Genomic DNA, 23922 nt, shown 5'->3' with positions numbered 1-23922 from the left:
AGCTGTAGCCAGAGCCACAGCAACGTGGGATCCGAGCCGTGTCTGCGACCTACACCATAGCTCACGGCAATGCTGGACCCTCAACCCACTGAGAGAGGCCAGGGATTGAACCTGCAACCTCATGGTTCCTAGTCGAATTCATTTCCACTGTGCCACAACGGAAATTCTGTATTGCTTTTAAAGTTTAAAGATTTCCGTAAAGGCTAAAAAGATTCGGAGTTCCCGTCATGGCGCAGTGGTTAACAAATCCGACGAGGAACCATGAGGTTGCAGGTTCAATCCCTGCCCTTGCTCAGTGGGTTGAGGATCCAGCGTTGCCGTGAGCTGTGGTGTAGGTCGCAGACATGGCTTGGATCCTGCGTTGCTGTGGCTGTGGTATAGGCTGGTAGCCACAGCTCCAATTAGACCCCTAGCCTGGGAACCTCCATATGCCGCGGGAACGGCCCAAGAAATGACAAAAAGAAAAAAAAAAAAAAGCTAAAAAGATTCTAAATCATAGTTTTCCCCCCACGTATCCAAAGGAACAGCTTTCAGAATGTTTTCTGGATTGTGGAATACTTTTTTTTTTAATTTTTTAAAAAATGTTTATGTACTTTTTTTGGCCACATCCATGGCATGCAGATGTTCCTGGGCAAGGGTTCCTGGGCAAGGGACCCAAGCCACAGCAGTGGCAAAGCCAGATCCCACTGAAACACCAGGGGACTCCCTGATTGCGGACTATTTTAAACATTCTTCAGAGAATAGAGAATAATATACCCGGCTCTGGCTCTAACAAACATTAATATTACAACAGATTTGATGTGCTTGTTTTTGTTTTTGTTTTTCTTTTTACTGCTGCACCTGTGGCATATGGAAATTCCGGGGCTAGAGGTCGTCAGAGTTGCAGCTGCTGGCCTATGCCACAGGCACAGCAATGCGGGATTCTTAACCCACCAAGCAAAGCCAGGGATCCAACCTGCATCCTCACAGACACTATGTCAGGTTTTTAACATGCTGAGTCTCAGTGGGAACTCTGGTTTTCTTTTAATTTTCTTTCTTTCTTTCTTTCTTTCTTTCTTTTTTTGTCTTTTCAGGCCCACCCCTGTGGCAAATGGAAGTTAGAGCTGCAGCTGCCAGCCTATGCCACAGCCACAGCAACAAGGGATCCGAGCGACATCTGACCTACACCACAGTTCATGGCAACGCCAGATCCTTAACCCACGGAGGGAGACCAGGGATCAAACATGCATCCTTGTGGATCTTAGTTGGGTTTCTTACTGCTAATCCTCAAGGGGAACTCTGGAACTCTGGGTTTTTTTAAGTATTTTTAAACACTTTTAATTTTGATTTTTAAAATATGCATAAAGGAGTTCCCTTGTGACTCAGCGGATTAAGGATCTGGCATTGTCATTTCAGCAGCTTGGGTTACTGCCGTGGCATGTGTTTGATCCCTGGCCTGGGAACTTCCACGTGGTACAAGTGTGGCCAAAAAAATAATAAATGAATTTTTAAAAATTGTTAAATGCATAAAATGTACCATCTTAACTACTTTTTTTTACTTCAGATCTGAGCCGTATCTGTGACCTATGCCTCAGCTCTTGGCAATGCCAGGTTGTTAACCCACTGAGTGAGGCCAAGGATCAAACCTGCATCCCCATGGATACTAGTGAGGGTTTTAACACACTGAGCCACAGCAGGAACTCCTTAACCACTTTTAAGTGTATAGTTAAGGACAGTCACAGTAAGTACTGTGGTGCGAAGCCATCTCACCACGCCCCCTAGTGGCTGCTGTAGTTTGGGGGCAGCCTTGCAGAGAGCAGGATGCAGCTTTCGGCTTAGGTTGTAAAACTTTTCACCAGGGCACTCTTCCACCTCCTAATGCTCTCTCATCCTCATCCCTTGAGTGTTTGGGAGAAACCTATTCACTGGGGAGATCATAGACGGTTTACCCTCCAGGCAACATTTAAAAATCTTCCCAAATGGGAGCCTCTATGACTGTTTTCTGTTTTTCCACGTATTTCCTAAATACTTTCCTGTGTCTTATCACGGGGTGTGTGTGTGTGTGTGTGTGTGTGTGTGTACACCATTTTAATCAGCTTCCAAGTGTACAGTTCCATGGCATTAAGCACATTCACATTGTCCTACCACCATCACCACCATCCATCTCCAGAACTTTTTCATCTTCCCCAACTGAGACGCTGTCTCCCTTAAACAACTCCCCATTCCCCTCCCCCAGCCCTGGGCAACTCCTATTCTATCTCTGTCTCCATGAATTTGACTCCTGTAGGGACCTCATATAACTGGAATCGTGCAGTATTTGTCTTTTTGTGACTGGCTGATCTCACTTAGCTTAAAATGCTCAAGATGTATCCATGTTGCGGCATGTGCCAACATTCCCAGGAGTTCCTGTTGTGGCACAGTGAAACAAATCTGACTAGTATCCATGAGGATACAGGTTCGATCCCTGGCTTCGATCAGTGGGTTAAGGATCCGGTGTTGCTGTGAGCTGTGGCGTAGGTCGCAGACACGGCTTGGATTCCGTGTTGCTGTGGCTGTGGCGTAGGCCTGAGCTCCAATTAGACCCCTACTTGGGAACTTCCATATGCCACACACGCCCTAAAGAGCAAAAAAACAAACCAACAAACAAAAAATTCCCTTCCTTTTTAGATATGGTACATATAGACAATGGAATATTCCTCAGCCGTAAAGAGAAGGAACATCATAATGCCATTTGCAGCAACATGGATGGACATAGAGACGATCATACTAAGTGACATTAGGTCAGACAAATACAAATGTCATATGAGATCACTAATAGGTGGAATAGAGTAAAAAATAATACAAAAGAACGTATTCACAAAACAGAAACAGACTCCAAGATTTTGAAACCAAATTTATGATCCAAAGGGGAAAGGTTGAGGGGAGGGATGGATTGGGAGGTTGGGATTGCCATACACACACTACTCTATATGGAATAGATGAGGAACAAGGACCCACTCCATGGCACAGGGAGATCCACTCAATACTCTGTAGGGATCCATATGCAAAAAGAATCTGAAGAAGAATGGATGTACATAAGTATATAACTGATTCACTCTGCTGTACACCTGAAATTAACACAACACTGCAAGTCAACTATGTGCCAATAAAGTTATTTTTAAATTCTCTTCATTTTTTTCTTTTTTTGTCTTTTGTCTTTTTAGGGCCGCACCACGGCATATGGAGGTTGCCAGGCTAGGGATCAAATGGGAGCTGTAGCTGCTGGCCTACACCACAGCCACAGCAACTCGGGTCTGAGCTGTGTCTGCAGCCTACACCACAGCTCGAGGCAACACCAGATCCTTAACCCACTGAGCAAGGCCAGGGATCAAACCCACATCCTCATGCGTATTTGTTGTGTTGGTTAACCACTGAGCCACAATGGGCACTCCCTAAATTCCCCTCCTTTTTACGGCCAAAAAATATCCTCATATATGGATAGGCCACATTTTGTTTACCCATTCATTCGCTGATAGATGTTTGCATTGTTTCCACATATTGGGCTATTGGAATAGTGCTGCTATGACATGGGTGTACCATAACTTACACGGTTTTAAAGTCAACAGTTCTGTGTATCTGCTGCTCCGGAGGAGAAGGACCAGGTGACAGCCCCTTAACAGTTCAGCTAAATGGACAAGCTGTACCTGAGAACAGAGTCTCTTATGAGAAACATCATACTTTTTTTGGCGGGGGGGTCACGTGTTAGTTCCTGGTCCAGGGATCAAACCGACACCACAGTAGTGACAAGGCCAGATTCTTAACCCACAAAGGAACTCCTTTTGGTGGTTGGAGGGAACCATGCCTTTTGTTAAGTGACAGCCAGGCCCTTTTACAGTTTGTTGTAGCTTTGGGCATTTCATATCCAATTTTGCCTTTCCCTCTGGGTCCACCACAGCTAATAATTAGCAGCACACAGTTCAACACCAATGATGGGTGAGGCAATCAGTATAAACAGTGGACGCCGTCGTGGAGGACAAAGTCCCCATCTAAGATATGAAGGACTTGGAGAAATGTTTTCCATGTCGAAAGTGATTTTGTCGGTGGAAAAATGAATGCCATCCTAATTATGTTAGGAGAAACGTCAAATAATTTTTAAATTAAAGCTATTATAAGATACCACTATTCACCTAGCAGAGAAGCAAAGATCAAAGTTTGAGAAGCCCCTGTGCTGGCCAGGGTGTGGGGAAACAGGAGTTATTGACTATTGTTGGCAGAGTGTAAATTTGTATAACCTCGCTGGAGGGGGACGTGGCAAAGTCTGTCTAAATTTAAATTACATAGAAAACGAACTTGTGTTTACCAAAGGGGATAGCGGTGGGGGGAAGGGGTAAATTAAGAGTTTGGGATTAACATATATGCACTATTATACACTAATATACTATTATATAGTAATAATATTATACTATTATTATTATATATAAAATAGATAACCAAAAAGGACCTACCGTATAGCACAGGGAAATCGACTCAATATTCTGTAATAACTTGGGAAAAGAATCTGAAAAAGAATGGATATATATATATATGTATAAATGAACTAATTTGCTGTACACTGGAAATTAACACAACTTTGTAAATCAACTATACTCCAATATAAAATAAAAATACTAAAAATTAGGAGTTCCTGTTGTGGCGCAGCAGAAATGAATCCAACCAGTAACCATGAGGTCGTGGGTTTGATCCCTGGCCTCCCTCAGTGGGTTAAGCTGTGGTGTAGGTCACAGATGCGGCTCGTGTCCTGCGTTGCTGTGGCTGTGGTGTAGGCTGGCAGCTGTAGCTCAGATTCATCCCCTAACCTGGGAACCTCCACATGCCTCGGGTGCAAGCACCCCCCCAAAAAAATTAAAAATTAGAAAACAGGAGTTCCCATTGTGTCTCGGCAACAATGAACCCAACTAGTATCTGTGAGGACGCAGGATTGATCCTTGGCCTCACTCTGAAGGTTAAGGATCCAGCACTGCTGTGAGCTGTGATGTAGGTGGCAAATGCAGATCTGGTGTCGCTGTGGTGTAGGCCTGCAGCTACAGCTCAGATTCGACCCCTAGCTTGGGAACTTCCTTATGCTTTAGGTGCAGCCCTAAAAAGACCAAAAAAAAAAAAATTTAAAAATACAGAGTTTCCTGCTGTTTAGGACTCTGTTTTCACCACTGCAGCTTGGTTTCAACCCCTGGTCTGGGAACTGAGATCCCACATCAAAAGCCGCTGCCAAAAAAATTTTCTGCAGTTTCAACAACAAAATGAATGAGCATGCAACCCAGTTCTGACCAATAAGGGCAAGTCTGTTTCAGAGGCTTCTGGGAAAGATTTTCTTGCTTCTAACAAGAGTCTCAGGAAAGACATGTCAACTTCTCTTCCTCTAGACATTGTCAGGTCTATAATGGGACGTCTGGAACTGCTCAGCCATCTCACTGACAACCTGATTTTTTAAAAAGACCACATAGGGAGTTCCCTGGTGGCTCAGCAGGTTAAGGATCCCGCATTGTCACTGCAGCAGCTCAGGTCATTGCTGTGGTGTGGGTTCAATCCCTGGCCCCAGAACTTCTGTATGCCACAAATGGGGGGGACACACATAGAGGAGGCCAGAGCCCTAGCTCTGAATGTCTTGTTATAAAGATAATATATTGTCCTATGGTTTAGTCCAGTTGCTTGAGTTTTCTATTACTGGAAGCATCCATAAAGCTTTGATAAAATGGATACTTACATTTGCTACTGTACTGCACAAAGAAATCTACTCAATACTCTTTGATAGCCTATATGGGAAAAGAATATGAACAAATAGATATATATGTATGTAAAACTGATTCACTTTGCTGTACACCTGAAACTAACACAATATTGTAAGTCAACTATACCTCAATAAAATTTCTCGAGAGCACAAATTGCTTGGCCAATCATAACCGCCTGGGGGCGCTGCAGGCTTCATGGCTAAACCAAAGTCTGTCCCACTAGCTCCGTCTTCCAGCAGAAAGAGCGCACTGCACACTAAGTGCTTTAATGAAAAAGCACTTGGTCAATTTTTAAATATCTCTGCAAGAACATTTATAATAACTTGAGGCGGATTTTGTTGTACTTTCAGACAAAACATAAAAAGGAATATTACTTTAAATAAACACGAGCCTTGCATTTTTCTTCTGGTCTATTCAAGATACACAATCACATCTATATAAACGAATCCCTACATTATTAACTAGTGTAAAATCAAACTTAGGGGTGCTTTAAGATTTAACAATCAGGGGCGTTCTCATCATTGCTCAGCGGGTTAAGAACCCAGCTAGTATCCATGAGGATGCGGGCTCAATCCCTGGCCTCACTCAGTGGGTTAAAGGATCCAGCATTATATGGTAGGCTGTGGTGTAGGCCGGCAATTGACCCCTAGCCTGGGAACTTCCATATGCTGGAGGTGTGGCCCTTAAAAAAAAAGAAAAAGAAAGAAAAAAGGAGTTCCTGTCGTGGTGCAGTGGTTAACGAATCCGACTAGGAACCACGAGGTTGCGGGTTCGACCCCTGCCCTGCTCAGTGGGTTAATGATCCGGCATTGCCGTGAGCTGTGGTGTAGGTCGCAGACACGGCTTGGGTCCTGCGTTGCTGTGGCTCTGGTGTAGGCCAGGGCTACAGCTCCAATTAGGCCCCTAGGCTGGGAACCTCCATATGCCGCGGGAGCGGCCCAAGAAATGGCAAAAAGACAAAAAAAAGAAAGAAAAAAGAAAAAAAAGAACTCATGGATGGTAGAAACACTTCTCATTCATTATCATATCACTATTGTTCCTGACATGCTTGTATTTGTTGGATGGAAGGTCCTGTAAATGTTCACTAGGTATTGTGTTCACCAGGGCTCTTGAGGTTTTCTTTATTCTTGAGAAAATACATAGAAATTATTTTCCCTTTATATGAAATGAAAAGATGTTAAACTGTCAGAACTATAAAAGATATAAAGTGATGGAGTTCCCGTCGTGGTGCAGTGGTTAACGAATCCGACTAGGAACCATGAGGTTGCGGGTTCGGTCCCTGCCCTGCTCAGTGGGTTAATGATCCGGCATTGCCATGAGCTGTGGTGTAGGTTGCAGACGCGGCTCGGATCCTGTGTTGCTGTGGCTCTGGCGTAGGCCAGTGGCTACAGCTCCGATTCGACCCCTAGCCTGGGAACCTCCATATGCCGCGGGAGCGGCCCAAGAAATAGCAAAAAGACAAAAAAAAAAAATATATATATATATATAGTGTAAGAAGACTGCAAATCAGTATGCTATCTTTCCTGTAAAGGAGAATTAATAATTAGTAGTTCCTTTTATATGCATAGAGAAACTGAAAGTACATACCAGGAGAGGTGGAGAACCAGGTGTACGGAGACAAAATGGAAGACTTTTCACTACATACTGCTTTAAACTTATGTATCTGAAACTCATGAAGGTATTATCTACTCAAAAATTTTTAAATAGGAAAGTTTCGGAGTTCCTGTCGTAGCAAAGCGGAAACGTATCCGACTAGGAACCATGAGGTTGCAGGTTCTATCCCTGGCCTCGCTCAGTGGGTTAAGGATCCAGCGTTGCCGTGAGCTGTGGTGTAGGTCGCAGACAAGGCTCGAGGATCATTTGGCATGGCTGTGGCTGTGGCGTAGGCCAGCAGCTGTAGCTCCGATTAGTCCCCTAGCCTGAGAACCTCCACATGGCACCGGTGCAAGGCCCTTAAAGAAAAAAAAAAAAGTTCCTGTGTGTAGCGGGTCAAGGATCCAACATTGCCACAACTGTGGCTGAGTCTCCAACTGCCGCTCGGGCTTAATACCTGGCCAGGGAACTTCCACATGTTGCAGGTATGGCCAAAATAGTAATAATTAAAAATTGGAAAATATGACACAATGACCACCTTTTTTGGCCATCCCTTGGTAGAGGGAATTTCAAGGACAGGGATGGAAACTGCGTCCCAGTGCAGCAGAGACGCTGCGAACCCCATGGCACCACAGCTGGAACTCCTAAGGCTGATTATTTTTAATAATCACCAAGAACCATATTCTTTTCTTTTTCTTCTTTTCAGGGCCGCACCTTTGGCATATGAAAGTTCCCAGGCTAGGGGTCCAATCGGAACTGTAGCTGCTGCTGACCTACGCCACAGCCACAGTAATGCCAGATCTGAGCCAGTTGCAACACGAATTCCCTCCAAGAACATTATTGAATAGAAATCTTGTATTTCTACACTGTCCTTTCAAAATATTAGTATATGCAAGATGTGTGTATATGAACATAATTTACAGCAGCATCACAACAGCAAAAATCTAGAAACGTTGGTAGACAGGTTAATTCAGTCAAAAGGCATCTATACAATGGGAATACTAGCTAGAATATTAAAAAGAATGGAGTATCTTGATACGCTGGAGTGGGGAAATCCTGCGATTACTTAGTTAAGGAGTTCCGGTGGTGGCTCAGCAGAAAGGAATCTGACTAGCATCAGTGAAGACGCCAGATCCATCCCTGGCTTCACTCAGTGGGTTATGGATCCGGCGTTGCCCTGTGCTGTGGTGTGGTGTAGGTCACAGACACGCCTTGGCATTGCTATGGCTGTGGCATAGGCTGGTGGCTACAGCTCCGATTCAGCCCCTAGCCTGGGAACTTCCATATGCCAAATGCGGCTCTAAAAAGACCAAAAACAGCAACAAAAACAAATTAACCATGAAGAAAAAATCCATTGACTTAGAAATGTTGCAACACCTGTCCTGCAGAGTAGTCATTTCCAAGATGCTATTAAAGTTTTTTCCCTGTTCTACGACCACTCATTTCTAACAAACACCAAAATGACTAACCAAAAAAAAAAAAAAAAACTCACAACTCACAGTGACTGGACTTGTGATTGCAGATGCTGGTCAAGTTTCAGAAATTCTTGTAACCCCTTTTTTTAAGAGTCACACCCGCAGCACATGAAAGGTTATAATTGAAATCAGAGCTGTAGCCACTGACCAATGCCACAACCACACCAGATCTGAGCCACAACCATGACCTACACCTCAGCTTGCAGCAACTCCAGATCCCTGAGGACAAAGATCAAACCACATCTGCATGGATACCAGTTGGGTTTTTGTTGTTTTTTGGAGGCTCCCAGGCTAGGGGTGGAATCAGAGATAGAGCTGCCAGCCTAAACCACAGCCACAACAATGACAGATCCAAACCCCATCTGCAACCTACCCAAGAGCCTTAACCCACAAGGATCAAACCTGCAGCCTCTTGGTTCCCAGTTGGATTTGTTTCCACACCAGGACAGGAACTCCACTAGTGGGGTCCTTAACCTGCTGAGCCACAACAGGAACTTCATTGACTTTAATGTTGATTTACATGGATGAATTATGAAAATTCAGTGAACTATACACATAACCATGTCAACATGAAAAATGGATTTGCCTAGACTTAGGGATTTCTCAAATAGTATTTTCTAGTAGTGATCGCTAAAACTAAGACTTCTCAATTTTATCTGCTTTAGCACTGGTAGAGAAGTGGTGGGGGGGGGGAATTGGAGGAATGCTCTTCAAGGAAATCAATCATTTCAAGTTCTTTAATGAGCCTCTAATTGCAGGCCACTGAGAGCTAATTCCTTTTATTAAACTAGCTTCTCTTTGGTTCTAGTTATGACAAAAACACTGACCAAGTCATTAGGTAAAGTCACTACTGTGTAAGACCAACAGCCATTTGCTTCACCGGCCATCACTTTATTTATAACAAATCCTCATACAGTCACAATAAAGGAATCTTGACAATTTCAGCAACAGTTAAGAGCCAATAACCTTCATTCTCTACTAATACTTAAAACTTTCTAATGTAATGCCTAATGAGACTTTTCTAATAACAAATGCCAGAGCCTTTCTTTCAAAAATGGTCAAATGACTTTCCAGACAGTTCAAAGTGGATTTAAATAGATTTACATACTAACCCTGATTCTTCCATAGGTTCCCATCACTCCCACCCTTTTTGATTCTTTCTCCTGGCTGGTACTGCAGAAACTTCCCCTTCTCAGATACTACCATCCAGTATTTACAAGTAAATCTACATAGAAGAGTACATATGAATAATTCTGCAACCTCTTACTAGTCTGGGTTTTATTTATACTCACCCACTACAGTTCTACATTAAAACCATCTTTTACTGATATTTCTTACCTCCTGTTTACCACAGATTATGTAGCAGACTGAAAACACTTGATCTCTTATACCCAACCTGACCTAAAAAAAAAAAAATCCTCCTTAGACACTTAAAAATAAATCACACTATTTTGGAATGCAACAACTTTATTGAAAGAAAAGTGCAATGAAATTTGTTGAAAGCTTAAAAGGGAGAACTTAGAAACCTCCCCTCAAGCGCAGGACCAGGTGCAGGGTGGACTCCTTCTGGATGTTGTAGTCAGACAGGGTGCGCCCATCTTCCAGCTGCTTCCCGGCAAAGATCAGCCTCTGCTGGTCTGGGGGGATGCCTTCCTTGTCCTGGATCTTCGCCTTGACGTTCTCGATGGTGTCACTGGGCTCCACTTCCAGGGTGATGGTCTTACCAGTCAAGGTCTTCACGAAGATCTGCATCCCACCTCTGAGGCGGAGGACCAGGTGCAGGGTGGACTCCTTCTGGATGTTGTAGTCAGACAGGGTGCGCCCATCTTCCAGCTGCTTCCCGGCAAAGATCAGCCTCTGCTGGTCTGGGGGGATGCCTTCCTTGTCCTGGATCTTCGCCTTGACGTTCTCGATGGTGTCGCTGGGCTCCACTTCCAGGGTGATGGTCTTACCAGTCAAGGTCTTCACGAAGATCTGCATCCCACCTCTGAGGCGGAGGACCAGGTGCAGGGTGGACTCCTTCTGGATGTTGTAGTCAGACAGGGTGCGCCCATCTTCCAGCTGCTTCCCGGCAAAGATCAGCCTCTGCTGGTCTGGGGGGATGCCTTCCTTGTCCTGGATCTTCGCCTTGACGTTCTCGATGGTGTCGCTGGGCTCCACTTCCAGGGTGATGGTCTTACCAGTCAAGGTCTTCACGAAGATCTGCATCCCACCTCTGAGGCGGAGGACCAGGTGCAGGGTGGACTCCTTCTGGATGTTGTAGTCAGACAGGGTGCGCCCATCTTCCAGCTGCTTCCCGGCAAAGATCAGCCTCTGCTGGTCTGGGGGGATGCCTTCCTTGTCCTGGATCTTCGCCTTGACGTTCTCGATGGTGTCGCTGGGCTCCACTTCCAGGGTGATGGTCTTACCAGTCAAGGTCTTCACGAAGATCTGCATCCCACCTCTGAGGCGGAGGACCAGGTGCAGGGTGGACTCCTTCTGGATGTTGTAGTCAGACAGGGTGCGCCCATCTTCCAGCTGCTTCCCGGCAAAGATCAGCCTCTGCTGGTCTGGGGGGATGCCTTCCTTGTCCTGGATCTTCGCCTTGACGTTCTCGATGGTGTCGCTGGGCTCCACTTCCAGGGTGATGGTCTTACCAGTCAAGGTCTTCACGAAGATCTGCATCCCACCTCTGAGGCGGAGGACCAGGTGCAGGGTGGACTCCTTCTGGATGTTGTAGTCAGACAGGGTGCGCCCATCTTCCAGCTGCTTCCCGGCAAAGATCAGCCTCTGCTGGTCTGGGGGGATGCCTTCCTTGTCCTGGATCTTCGCCTTGACGTTCTCGATGGTGTCGCTGGGCTCCACTTCCAGGGTGATGGTCTTACCAGTCAAGGTCTTCACGAAGATCTGCATCCCACCTCTGAGGCGGAGGACCAGGTGCAGGGTGGACTCCTTCTGGATGTTGTAGTCAGACAGGGTGCGCCCATCTTCCAGCTGCTTCCCGGCAAAGATCAGCCTCTGCTGGTCTGGGGGGATGCCTTCCTTGTCCTGGATCTTCGCCTTGACGTTCTCGATGGTGTCGCTGGGCTCCACTTCCAGGGTGATGGTCTTACCAGTCAAGGTCTTCACGAAGATCTGCATCCCACCTCTGAGGCGGAGGACCAGGTGCAGGGTGGACTCCTTCTGGATGTTGTAGTCAGACAGGGTGCGCCCATCTTCCAGCTGCTTCCCGGCAAAGATCAGCCTCTGCTGGTCTGGGGGGATGCCTTCCTTGTCCTGGATCTTCGCCTTGACGTTCTCGATGGTGTCACTGGGCTCCACTTCCAGGGTGATGGTCTTACCAGTCAAGGTCTTCACGAAGATCTGCATCCCACCTCTGAGGCGGAGGACCAGGTGCAGGGTGGACTCCTTCTGGATGTTGTAGTCAGACAGGGTGCGCCCATCTTCCAGCTGCTTCCCGGCAAAGATCAGCCTCTGCTGGTCTGGGGGGATGCCCTCTTTTTCTTGAATCTTCCCCTTGACATTCTCAATGGTGTCACTGGGCTCCACTTCCAGGGTGATGGTCTTACCAGTCAAGGTCTTTACAAAGATCTGCATTGTCTGTTACAACACAAAAACAGGAAAAAAAAAAAGCCCAAAGTTCAGCAAGAAATTCAGAGGCCAATATATACCCAGTGCTAAATAATTCAATATCACTTTTTAGTAGCCAAATAACTGACGTGCCTAAAAACCTCACAGGCTTGACAATTAACCTCAGAACCAACGTCTCAGGCATTTAAGAGAGCAAAGCATGGAAACCTGACCCAGGTAAATTCGCGGACCTCACTTATCCTCCCCCCTCAATGGATGTCTGTCCTCTGTCAACACGGCAGCGTTTACCCCAGGCCCAAACCCTGTGTCCCCAAACTACTAAACATCTTCCCACACACATAACGGCAGGTGGCCCCACCCTAGGCTATGAGCCCACAAAAAGGGGTGAGGCCTCGTCACGGTTGTGGATCGCAAGTCCCCTCCCCCAGAAGCGTTCAGGCCAACTCAGCGGCACCAGCAGTTAGTGTCCCTTCACAGGGACGGAAAACCGAAGTTCTCGCGGCGCGCCAGCCAGCCAGTCGAGCCGGAAAGCAATGACCTAGCATTCGATCCCAGAAACACTGCACAACCCCGTTCCACAAACGGCCGGGCCCCGCCATCAATGGAAGCCTCCGCGCCTCTCGTTTCCGTTTCACCCAGTGCTCCTCGCCCACCCCCAATTTCTCTCTCCCACCTAGAGCCCGCTTCAGAGGCCGGCTTCTCCCACAGAGAGATTGGGAACGGCCGCCATTTTGCTCTAGGTGGCCGTTCGTCTTAAGGCTACTCCGCACGAGGGCCCCGGGTGACTAAGAAGCTCGGCTGCCCTTCCGCCGCAGCAGGCAAGCAGACCTCCCACACCCACCCCCGCAGCCGCAAGACCGCCGGGCGTCCGCCTCACCAGGTGGCAGTGGCAACAGCGGTCACAGAAGAAACGCAGGCAAACTCCCGGCCTCCACGAAACTGCCTGCGCCACACCCGGTGCTTCTTTATATAGCCATCGGTAGCACCGCCCCAGTAGATTCCTCCGCAGAAACGCCGAGAAGGGACTACTTTTCGCGGCCCTTCCTGTCCTCTGAAGAGAGAAGCAGTCCCCCCAGAATCTTCTAATTTCACTCCTAGAATGATTTCCTGTGAAGACTCGAACACTGGAGCTGATTTTTTGGGGGGATGAAGCCTTAGTCCTGAGCGGCCGAGCGGAGGGATCAGCGTGTTCGCTGAACACTGCGTCCGCGGACAGGGCCGGTACTCGGCTGGTTGGGAGGGGGGTGTGGGGGAGGTGCCGCGGAAGGTGCGAAAACCCGACACGGAGCCCTCTGAACGTCCGGAGAGGGCTGTCCCCGCTGCCGGTCCCCGGCGCCCCCTCCCCTCAACCAGGAAGGCTCGCCTTTCCTGAGACCCGCCCTCGGCTAACAGGGGTCCCGCCGAGCGCCTCACGATGAATCGGGGTCCCGCTCCCCTGGCCCGAGCTCCGCCGTGCCCCTCCCCCAACCCCTCTTCCCCGCCAGCGAAACCGTGGGGTCTTTATTCTGGGTCTCCCATAGCTAACGATAGTGTTTCTGTTTCCATAAACTTGCCCTCACCCCCAGTGGGTCGCGAGGGCTTCCCGGGGGGGTCTAGTCACCCCAACTGTGGCGGCCGAACCCATCCCCCTGCGGCGGGCACCGGGACAAGACGAATGACTCGACAAATCTCGGGGCCGGGCTTCAAGCCCGCCTCAGGAGGGTCGTCAGGACCTGCAGGAATTTTCTCACAACGCAGGAGTGAAAAATGTGTCCAAAGGAGAAATGCCTGTGACAAGTTCACATTGAATTTTGAAAAGGAAAAGCAAAAATTCCACACAGCTGTGAAACACTCCTTGCACTGGACCTGAAAGCTGACAGAACTTTGCGGATTGCTCTTTGGCCTTCCTGTTTTGTTCCCGATTATGAGCAAGAAGGCATCAGAATTTCACTTCTGCTGCCATTTGAACTCAGAAATCAGAAATCAAATCCATTTAAACCCAAGTTTTATTTTTTTCTTTTTTTAATTTTATTTTTTATGAAGTTTTTTATTGTAGTTGATTTATAATGTTCTGTCAATTTCTGCTTTACAGCAAAATGATAGTCATACATATATATACATTTCCTTTCTTATCGCTGAGCCTGAGATTTTTAAAAGGACACTAATTGTAAGTTCTGTATAGTCCTGGTGGAAAAAAGACCCCAAGTATGAAATTTAAATCTATAGGCAAATTCCATTTGGATAAAAGAAAAAGATCACCAGTCAGATGTTTTTCATTTTGATGATATTTTATTTGTGATCTCTGTGTCATTTATCCAGCATATTTTTTCTTTTTTTCAAAAAGCATACTTAAATTTTTTTCAAAGGCATATTTTAAAAATGTTTTAAAATATATGAACATGATGAAAACTTAAAACAGGTTTTCTATAGTTCATAATGAAAAACCTCCCTCATGCACTCAATTTCCTAGCCACTGTTCTTTCTAGACTCTTCTAGAAATATTCTCTATTTCTATAAATGGGGGGAGGGTGTTTTTAATTTTTACCCTTGAAGCTTTCAATAAATACATAGAAAAAGAGAGAACCGACTAAAAAATACCCTGCTATTAGGAAAAGACTACATTCCTGTTGGAATTATAAACATTATGTTATTTAAATACTGTACTTAAAATGAGAATAAAAACAAAACTATGTTTTCTTTGGCAACCTGTGTCTGTACGTATTTATGGGAAAGGTCTGAGCAGTATTCAAAACAGACTTTAACGCCTATCATTTTAAACATTTTCAAAGAGAATGAATTCATTACCAAGAAATGTAAATGAATAATAAAAATAAAATGTCATTTTTCAGTTTAGCAGGAGACCTCAGTGACTTCCAGTACAGATTTCTGTGAGGGATATTTCTAAATTTCTGAAAAGAGGGTTTAAAGGAACAGAACATCAAAGCTCTGTATAAGGTTTCCTTCTTGAATTCCAGAAAGAAGTTTTCAGAGGAACAAAAAGCTGAGGTTCTTTCTCAGGTGACTAGGCCTGGCTTCAAACCACACCCTGTTTTCTTTTGGCTGTTCTTTCACTGCAGGTCTTATGATTCATGTTGTTTAAAGGCTGAGTCACGAGCTTTGTGACATAGCTTTTTTTTCAAGAGTCCAAAAAGTACAGAGAAAAACAGACCTGATTTCAGAGGCAAGGGAAGGTGAAAAGGAGAAAGAGGGGGAGAGGGGGAAGAAGAAAGGCTCCAAGGGTGAGGACTGGGTCCTAGGGCTATCTCCAAAGAGAAAACAATATTCTTAGGCGCTAACAACACTGATGTTGTCTCTAGCAGGAAAATTCTCTACTAGAGAATTTTGGTCTCTAAGTCCAACAGTGGGTTTTGTTGAAGCAAATAGAAATAAACATTTGTCCAAGGACACTGAAGTGAAAGGGAGGTGGGGGAAGTAAACTCTCAGGGAGGTAGATGCTGTTTCTCTTGAGCAGTGGTTCTCAACCAGGAGCGACTTGGTCCCTTGGTGGACACTTGGCAGTATCTGGAGACATTTTTGCTTGTCACAGCTGTGGTGTTGGGGTTGAGGTGTGCCACTAAAATCTAGTGGTAGAGGCCAGGGATGTTACTAAACATCCTGCAGTGGCCAGTCCCCCACAAAAACAGAATTACCCAGCCCCCAACGTCAGCAATGCAATGGGTTGACAAATTCTGCTCTACGGAGGATGGAGGATTTTTGTTGTTTTTGTTAGAGCTGCTTTTCTGTCTGCTGAGAAGGGCTCCCAAAGTCTAAATGTCCCACTTGGATTCGGGGATCGTGTACCAAGTCACGTTCCTACAACCTAAAATCCCTTGACCTAGAATGCAATGTGCTAGAATATGCCAGAAGCAGGATGAGTCACTGGATCCATTTTCAGTTCCTTCCACCCACTGATATCCATCCTTTGCAGGTGCCCCAGAAGGGATGGCTTCAGAGCTGGCACCAATGGAAGAGTGACAGAGGCCCAGCAACACGGCAGGATTGGCGGGCAGGCAAGAGCACGTGATGGGCTGAGCTCACAAAGGGCCTGGGTGTTGGGCTGTTGGGGGTTGGACTGGAGCCTACCTGTCTGCCTTTCCTCCTTTCCCCAAAGGATTCAGCTCCCCTGAAGGTCACCACCTTGTATGGGACTTAACTCAGCGTCATGAGAGTGTCCACGTAGTGACCAGCAAACATTTTCTTTCCAAGAGAAAGGGTGAAATCTGAGAGCTGGACGGGAAAGGTTTGACTTGCGTCGTCATCAGTTATATAACCATAAAAGGGAATCTGCAGCTTAGGAGAGAAAAAATAAAAAGAAGCCCTAGGGACTCTACTCTGTTCGTTTTCCTGCTTACATTTATGTATTTGCATTCTGTGGCAGAACACAAACTGCTCCAGCTTAAAAATAACCCATCTTATCCCCCCGCCAGTCAGGAAGTCAGATTCAGTTCCAGTACCCAAATTTGCCTAACTTAGAAACACTAAGAAATTTTTTAACTCACTGGGGTTTTGTTTTGTTTTTTAATTTGCTGTTTTTAAATTGTGGCAAAATGCACATAAAATGTATCATCTTAACTATTTTTAAGTGTACAGCTCAGTGGTACTAATTATATTGTAGGGGAGGAAAAATAATTTTCCTTTTGGGAATCCTTCTTTTAGCTGAGACCCCTGTAATGAAAGACAGATTAGCAAGAGAAACAAAACAAAAGAAAACAAAAACAATAGTTTAGTAACATGCACACCTTGTGTATATATGGGAGCTACCCTCGGGGGGAAAATGTGTCACTTAAAAAGATGGCTTTAGAATTTAGGCTTAAATACCATCTTAATAGGGAATTCTCTTAAAGGGAGAGTAAATAATTTTTACTGGGAAAATAGAAGAATAGATGGAGACAAGATAGTTGATGACAAAGTTTGGTGTCAAAGTTTGTCTCTCCTGTTTTAAGAGCCAATCTTCCCTGGTTGGTGAAAACTCCCTTGAGTTTCTTTTGCAAGATCTGTCTGGGCAGATTAGGGGAGTTGAGTGAAAGCCTCACTCTGCATTTGCTGCTTTTCAAGTGACTACACCTCAAAACAATATCAAATTGGGATATTTGGGGGTCCATCACTGCCATCTGTGTCCACTCTTCGGCTTGCTAGACTGAAATTTTGTACGCATTAAACACTAACTACCCCCACCCCCAGCCCTGGGCAACCACCATTCTATTTTCTGTCTCTATGAATTTGACAAGTTTTTGGTACCTCATATAATGAGCTTTGTTAGTTTGTTTTTTAACTATGAAATAAAATCTAATTATTGAAAACGTGTTTTCCAAAGATTCATGACATCTTTTCTAGAAAGTTCTGTCTCCCAGGACAAGCCTTGTTATTTGTTCTGTATGGTATTTTTTTCTTTGTCATTGTGCTATCAGAAATACTGAATTATAAGACACAAAGTAAAACAGAAACACATGATTCATATTAGGCCTGGTAACTTTAGAATATTTTGTTCTTTTAACACCTTGTTGACATTTAGGGAGAAATAACCTTCACAGAAGTTCCTTACAAAAAAGGAGCTGTCACCAGTGCTCCAGTACCCACTGGTGAATCGTTTCATGAATTTCAGTCCCCCCCCCCCCCCCCCCAAAAAAAGCTGTGTAGAGTCAGATCCCTCTAGCTCTAAGCTGAGATGGTCTTTTTTTCTTGGCAGTGGTGTATGGAAGTTTAAAAGTACCTGCACTACACAGGATCCTTTACCTACTGGGCCACCAGGAAACTCCTAAAGAGCTTTTTATTTTTATTTATTTATTTGCTTTTTAGGGCTACACCTTCAGCATATGGAAGTTCCCGGGCTGGGGGTCTTATCTGAGCTACAACAGCAGGCCTACACCACAGCCATAGCCACACAGGACCCAAGCCATATCTGTGACCTACACCACAGCTCACAGCAACACTGGATCCCCCACCCACTAAGTGAGGCCAGGGGTGAAACCCTCCTCCTCATCTAGCCAGATTCATTTCCACTGGGCCGCCCCGGGGAACTCCAAGAGCTTTTATTTTTAATGATAAAGTGCAGTGTATAAATATAGATATAAACAGTATGTGCACCACAGCCATTGGTGCAATCATTTGTGACCTGTTGCTGATGAAGCAGGAAGCAAAATCCTGCCTGCTAAGGCTGCTGGTTTCCATTTGGGTGGCTCCCTCTGAAAATGGTGGTTACGGACAGCGCAAATGAAGGGCGAGGGCAGGTACAGACGCCTGACATTTGAGTGGCGTCTGACGGCCAGGAATGAGTCACCGGGCCTCCAGGCCTTTTACTGCAGTCACAATGCCAGGAAGATTATGGTAAACTCCCTAAATAATTATTCTCACTTTTGCCCTGGTTTCAGTTATCAGGTTTTGCCTTCTCGTTTTCCTGCTAACTGCTTCCCTTTGCCTCCTCCAAGAAAAACACACTTGGAGAGCTAGGGATTTCAAGAAGGGCAGATCATGCCTATTGTAAAACTCCAAACTCCAACGAGCGACTGTAGGAATCAGATCTGTTAACAATCGCATTCTATGTGTTTTGTAGGAACAACACATGAAAAGGAAAGTGGAGATGCCGGGGATCGAACCCGGGACCTCATACATGCAAAGCATGCGCTCTACCACTGAGCTACATCCCCCACCCTGTCTACTTCGTTTTCTGAAATTCTCTGTTAAAGCCTAGCCAATAAAGATTTTTGGTTTTTTGAGCTTAAAAATTTTGTATACTTAAATGGATGTTAAAGTTTAGCAAAAGCAAACCCAAACCAATCTTTGTATGTTTCCCAACTAAGCCCATCCTTCACAGGTTTGCAGCTGAAATTCTAGCCGATACCGGAACCAAGGAACAAAGGGAGACATATTCTTAAATGTTAACTCCTCACAGGCAGAAATGGAGGAAAGAATTTCTTTCCAATAAATAAGGGCCTCGCCTCCATTGCACCTCCACCCAGAAACATCTGAAAACCATTCCAACCTTCGGTGACTTTGAGGATTCCAGACTCCCCCCCCCCCGCCCGTTTCCCACAGCATGCGGAAGTTCCACCCTGGAGCCAAGGATGAAATCCTCCGCTCAGCAGACGCCAGGTCCTTAACCAGCTAGGCCACCAGGGAACTCCCAGCAAACTATTTTTTTTTTCCCCTCCCATAAGAACATACAAAATAAGCAAATTAAAAAGAAGAAGATCCAGGAAGCTTCCGTGTGGTGCAGCGGCTTAAGGATCCGGCGTTGCCGCAACTACAAGGTGGACTGGACCTTCCGCTTGTGGGTGCCCCCCTCCCCAAAGAAAAAGATCCAGCTCCCCATGCCTGGTATTTCTCCCCTCACCGCCGCCCCGGAATCATGGCTAAAACGCTGAGGAAGGAATCCCTTTGCAATAGCTCACTGAAAAGAGCCATTCCTTAACTGTCAATTAGCCCCTTTTTTTTCCCGAGTGCTCGCTGGTGAAGCACCGAGAGGAGAGAAGTCACCACAGGTATGGCGTGTCCTTCAAGTCATCAAGGCGCCACTCAGTGGTGAAGAACCAGTGAGAGACCAGGAGAACACAGAAAACTGAGGCTACACCTTTTTCCACCGGAACTTGAGATTTCCTGGCAGGAAATAGAGTCACTTGCTATGATTGGGAGAATACACCAGAAAATGTCCTGCCGCCTCGGTTCGTGATTAATCATCCCTCTTACGGCCTGCTGATACGTGAAATCCTTCACAGTAAAGTCCCAAATGAGCTGGTGCCCAGGACTCTGGCCTCAGCAGTCATGATTTCATTACCTCACCTCTCTCAGTCTCACCTGTGAAATGGAGTTTTGAGTAGTACCTACTTCATAGGGTGGTAGCGACTGGAGAATGAGTATACATAAAATGTTTAGAATAGTATCTGGTACAAGGACTGTGCTCTGAAACGCTAGTCCCTGGTATTTAAAATGCTGATATTGAAATACACCCTTTAAAAAAGCATTGCCTTGGAATTCCCTGGTGGCTCAGCTGGTTCAGGAACCCACATTGTCACTGCTGTGGCATGGATTCAGTCCCTGACCTAGGAGCTTCTGTATGCTGCAGGCGAAGCCAAAAATAAAAATAAAGCAATAAAATAATTTAAAAAAATTTTTTTTATTTCTATTTTTTTAAATGAGCCGATCTTGGAATTCCCTGGTGGCTCAGTAGGTTAAGGATCTGGCAATTGTCACAGCTGTGGCTCGGGGTCCAGCTGTGGCCAGGGAACTTCTGCATGCCGCAGGCACCACCAGAAAAAAATGCAGTTATATGAATTCCAGCGAAGGGCTGCTGCTTCTCATATTCACCCCAGGCGTGAACTGACAATTTGCTGATGCTGTTTTGGTTAAACAGGGAAAGACCAGGAATGTGATGGGGTGAAGTGTGGAGAGGGACTCGGTGGAGAGCTATTCTCCCTCCTTATGCCCCTAGCTCAAGGGGGTGGCCCCGAGACCTTAGCGGCCAAATGAAAGAAGGACGGCGACATAGGGGGCAGTATTTTGGATATGGTTTGGCAGCAAATCGAGGAATTACAGTCAGGTCAGCAGGTGCCCCTGATTGTTCCCTTGCCAGATTGTCCTGCTCCAAATAAATGCCGCTATGTTCCCTCTCTCCATAAAACTTAGAATCAAATCCATACTCCTATTCTGGCCTTTAGGGCCCTCTATGATCTGGCCTCTGTTGAGCTCTCTAACGTCCTTACTTTCCACCCCTCCTCCGTGCTGTTCGTCATGCGTACCAGGATCCGAAGCACCTCAGGGCCTTTGCAGTTGCCATTCCCTCAGCCTGGAAAGCTGTTCCCCAGATCTTCTCGTGACCGGCCTCATCTCACTGTCTAGATCCTCAGAAAGGTCTTCCGGGTCACCTCTGAAAGGCACTATGAACCCTTCGCATTCCCCATTACATCCCTTTGATCTGTGCTGGTTTTCTGCATAGCATGTGTCACTATCAGAACCTGTTTTTAAACTATTTGTTTATGTCTGTGTCCCTTACTTGGTCATAAGCGCAGTGAGGCGGGGCCCTGTCTTATTATTATCTTGTTTCTGGCTCTGTCTGTCCCCTGTGCCTAGAATAGTACCTGGTACTTAGTAAGTACTCAAAATATTTATGGAAGTAATGTGAAAAAAAAATGAACTAATAAATGAGTGAGGAATAGGCGCCTAGGAAGGATGCTGGCTATATTCAGGAAGTTGAATCTGCAGCCAAATTAAGACTAGAAAATGTGTCCCTTTAGAGTCACCCTACCTCTTGTCTCAAAACCATAAACATTTTCTGAGGTTCAAACTCTGGGGCCGAACGGAGCAGGACGCTAAGCAGAAGGAATATTGCAGCAGAATGAGCATTTCCTGGCCGTAGAAGTTGACAGCTGTATTCTCGGAAATCAGTATGTAAACGAAACTGTGTACATTGGTGCTGAGGGCCTAATTCCACATTAAAGTGAAAACTGTGGTCTGTTCCTACTTGCAAACTAGTGACGTTAAGTGCGCGAGTTAGGAAGTGGGACCGTGCAGATGGTAGGTAACTGCCAGAGTAAAGATCGCTAGTCTGCAAAGTGTTTTTTTTGTTTGTTTGTTTGTTTAAGAGACTAACAAGGGATATTTGAGAAAGTTGAAGAATTCGTTGCTTTGAAGAGAAATGAGAACACATCTGAGGTAGAAAACGAACAGCCTCCCCGTCGGGGAATCGAACCCCGGTCTCCCGCGTGACAGGCGGGGATACTCACCACTATACTAACGAGGACTAGCTTTGGGAGGGGCTTTTCAACTCTCCCTTTAAAGGTATATTCAGCTTTCTATAAACGTTAGACTTTTAAAAAAGTTAAATATTTTCTTTTCCTACAGAACAAAACCAGGAAAAATCCCACTTTATGTAATTCTATCTCAAAAAAACTTTGCTCGGCCCATGATTTTAGGCGCGACTGTTTAGAGAGCAGAGATTAACAAACTGCAGAAACTAACCAATAGACATCGACAAACACCCGAGGTCAAATAAAATTTTTAAAAATTAAAAGAAATGGAGTCACAAAACACTTCGCCTCTTTAGATTTTTCCAGTCGGGGAGTTGAGAGGAAGTTTCCATGTTTTCTGGCTTCCCTTTAACACTGCTCGTAGCTGTTTTAAACAAAGAAGGTGAAACCCCTTTGTTAATTGAAACGAATCTTTTCGTCTTCATTGATTTCTCTTCAATCTCAATTGGGAAGAAAAGAAGCTGCCGAAACCCGGGATCGAACCAGGGACCTTTAGATCTTCAGTCTAACGCTCTCCCAACTGAGCTATTTCGGCTGCTGGTGAGGTTATGCTCTGATTCTATCCTCCTCATTGTCTACTAGCCCTGGGTCCTCAATCCGCGGATCGGATGCTGGGAGACCACGATTAGCCAGAGCGTTCGCTTACCGCCTGGCTCGCCCCGCACCTGCTCTGACTCTTCCTTCAAGGCCACCGCCTCCCAGAAGCCTTCATTGATCACGTCTCCCAAAACGACCCCAGCCCTTTATTGTTTAGTTTTAGTCTAGGTATTGTTTTCCTTGTCCGTTATCGGTATCCCCAGCCAGAATGGCAGACCCACGAGGGGCAGGGAAGTCATCAGCCTCGGTCACTGCTATATTCCTTAAGGCCGACAATAGTGTGGGGCACCTAATAAGTGCTTTAAAAAATATTTGTTAAATTAACGAACGAGTGCCCCAACAAAATAAAGCCTGGGTCCCCCTGCCACCCCAATTAGGATTCATCAGAGGCTTCAGGCTCATTACTTCCTTTCTTAGAGAAGGATCTTTAGTGCTCATTATCCCTTAGTTTCTGTGCAAAATAAAATATTTCTCCTCAGATTTAACAGGATAAAAAATGAACAAATGAATGAATGAACGAATACTATCTGGCTCAGGGCTCCGCCTTCTCAAGCTTCCTTCTCTACACAAAGAAACAAGGTCACTCCTTGGGTGTAGTTCCCCAAGTAGCCCAAAGCATAGCAGGGATGCAAACCCCGCCAAGGAATGTGGAAGGCTGCATGGGCCAGAATGTGGATTTCCTTGGAGGCAGTGAGTGACTTAGACCTGCTCTCCAAGCATGGCCACCCTACCCGTGGCACCTGCTCAGCTTTAAGACATGAAGAAATCAATAGGCCAGCATCCAGGGTTGGCTCGCTCTGCTTCCCTGCCCTTTGGGAAATGGGTGGGGAGTGTCGTCTGGGAGAGGATGAGCAAATGGGGAGGTCCCTCATGATGTCGTCATTTAATAAGTGTTTGCTAAGCATCGAATGACCCTCTGACTAAGTCACAAATGCGGTAACGATCGTTATTTTGCTAAGAAGCAAAATAAATCGTAGTGATGGGATGGAATACCTGGGGTTGTGGTTATAAGAGAAGGAGAGTCTTGAAACGACCTGGAGAATGAAGAGCTCGCTAAAAGGACCCTCTCGAACAGAGGCAACGGCTTACGCAAAGGCCCTGAGGCTGAAAAAGAATAGCTAGTTAGTTGTAGGAATGGAAAATTCGGGTGGAAGAGGGGAAGAGGAGGCGGGGGAGAGTGTCGGCGGTAAGGACAGAGGTGGGGAGAGACAGATCTTGTTGGCC

At 45.8% G+C, this 23922-nt stretch overlaps 1 protein-coding gene and 3 non-coding genes across 4 annotated transcripts; all 4 read right to left on the bottom strand.

Moving 5' to 3' along the window:
• Positions 1 to 10261: 10261 nt before the first annotated feature.
• On the bottom strand, positions 10262 to 13389 carry UBC (ubiquitin C). Its single transcript, XM_047760425.1, has 2 exons — positions 13260 to 13389; positions 10262 to 12391 (listed from the first exon to the last, which is right to left on the bottom strand). Exon 2 carries the CDS (start codon positions 12386 to 12388, stop codon positions 10331 to 10333), a length of 2058 nt encoding a protein of 685 aa, XP_047616381.1. The 5' UTR covers positions 12389 to 12391; positions 13260 to 13389; the 3' UTR covers positions 10262 to 10330.
• Positions 13390 to 18933: 5544 nt separating this feature from the next.
• On the bottom strand, positions 18934 to 19005 carry TRNAA-UGC (transfer RNA alanine (anticodon UGC)). Its single transcript has one exon. It is a non-coding gene; the product is annotated as a tRNA-Ala (tRNA).
• A 3017-nt stretch (positions 19006 to 22022) lies between these two features.
• On the bottom strand, positions 22023 to 22094 carry TRNAD-GUC (transfer RNA aspartic acid (anticodon GUC)). The gene has a single exon. It is a non-coding gene; the product is annotated as a tRNA-Asp (tRNA).
• Positions 22095 to 22563: 469 nt separating this feature from the next.
• On the bottom strand, positions 22564 to 22636 carry TRNAF-GAA (transfer RNA phenylalanine (anticodon GAA)). Its single transcript has one exon. It is a non-coding gene; the product is annotated as a tRNA-Phe (tRNA).
• Between the last annotated feature and the right edge of the window lie 1286 nt (positions 22637 to 23922).

This window comes from Phacochoerus africanus, chromosome 15 (assembly GCF_016906955.1).
Source record: "Phacochoerus africanus isolate WHEZ1 chromosome 15, ROS_Pafr_v1, whole genome shotgun sequence".
Classification (NCBI taxonomy): domain Eukaryota; kingdom Metazoa; phylum Chordata; class Mammalia; order Artiodactyla; family Suidae; genus Phacochoerus; species Phacochoerus africanus.
Note: the sequence above shows the minus strand (reverse complement) of the source record. Positions and strands in the feature narration are given on the sequence as shown.

Bases quoted from the DNA above. Each gene is read 5' to 3' on its own strand.
- UBC (XM_047760425.1), bottom strand. From the start codon at position 12,388: ATGCAGATCTTTGTAAAGACCTTGACTGGTAAGACCATCACCCTGGAA.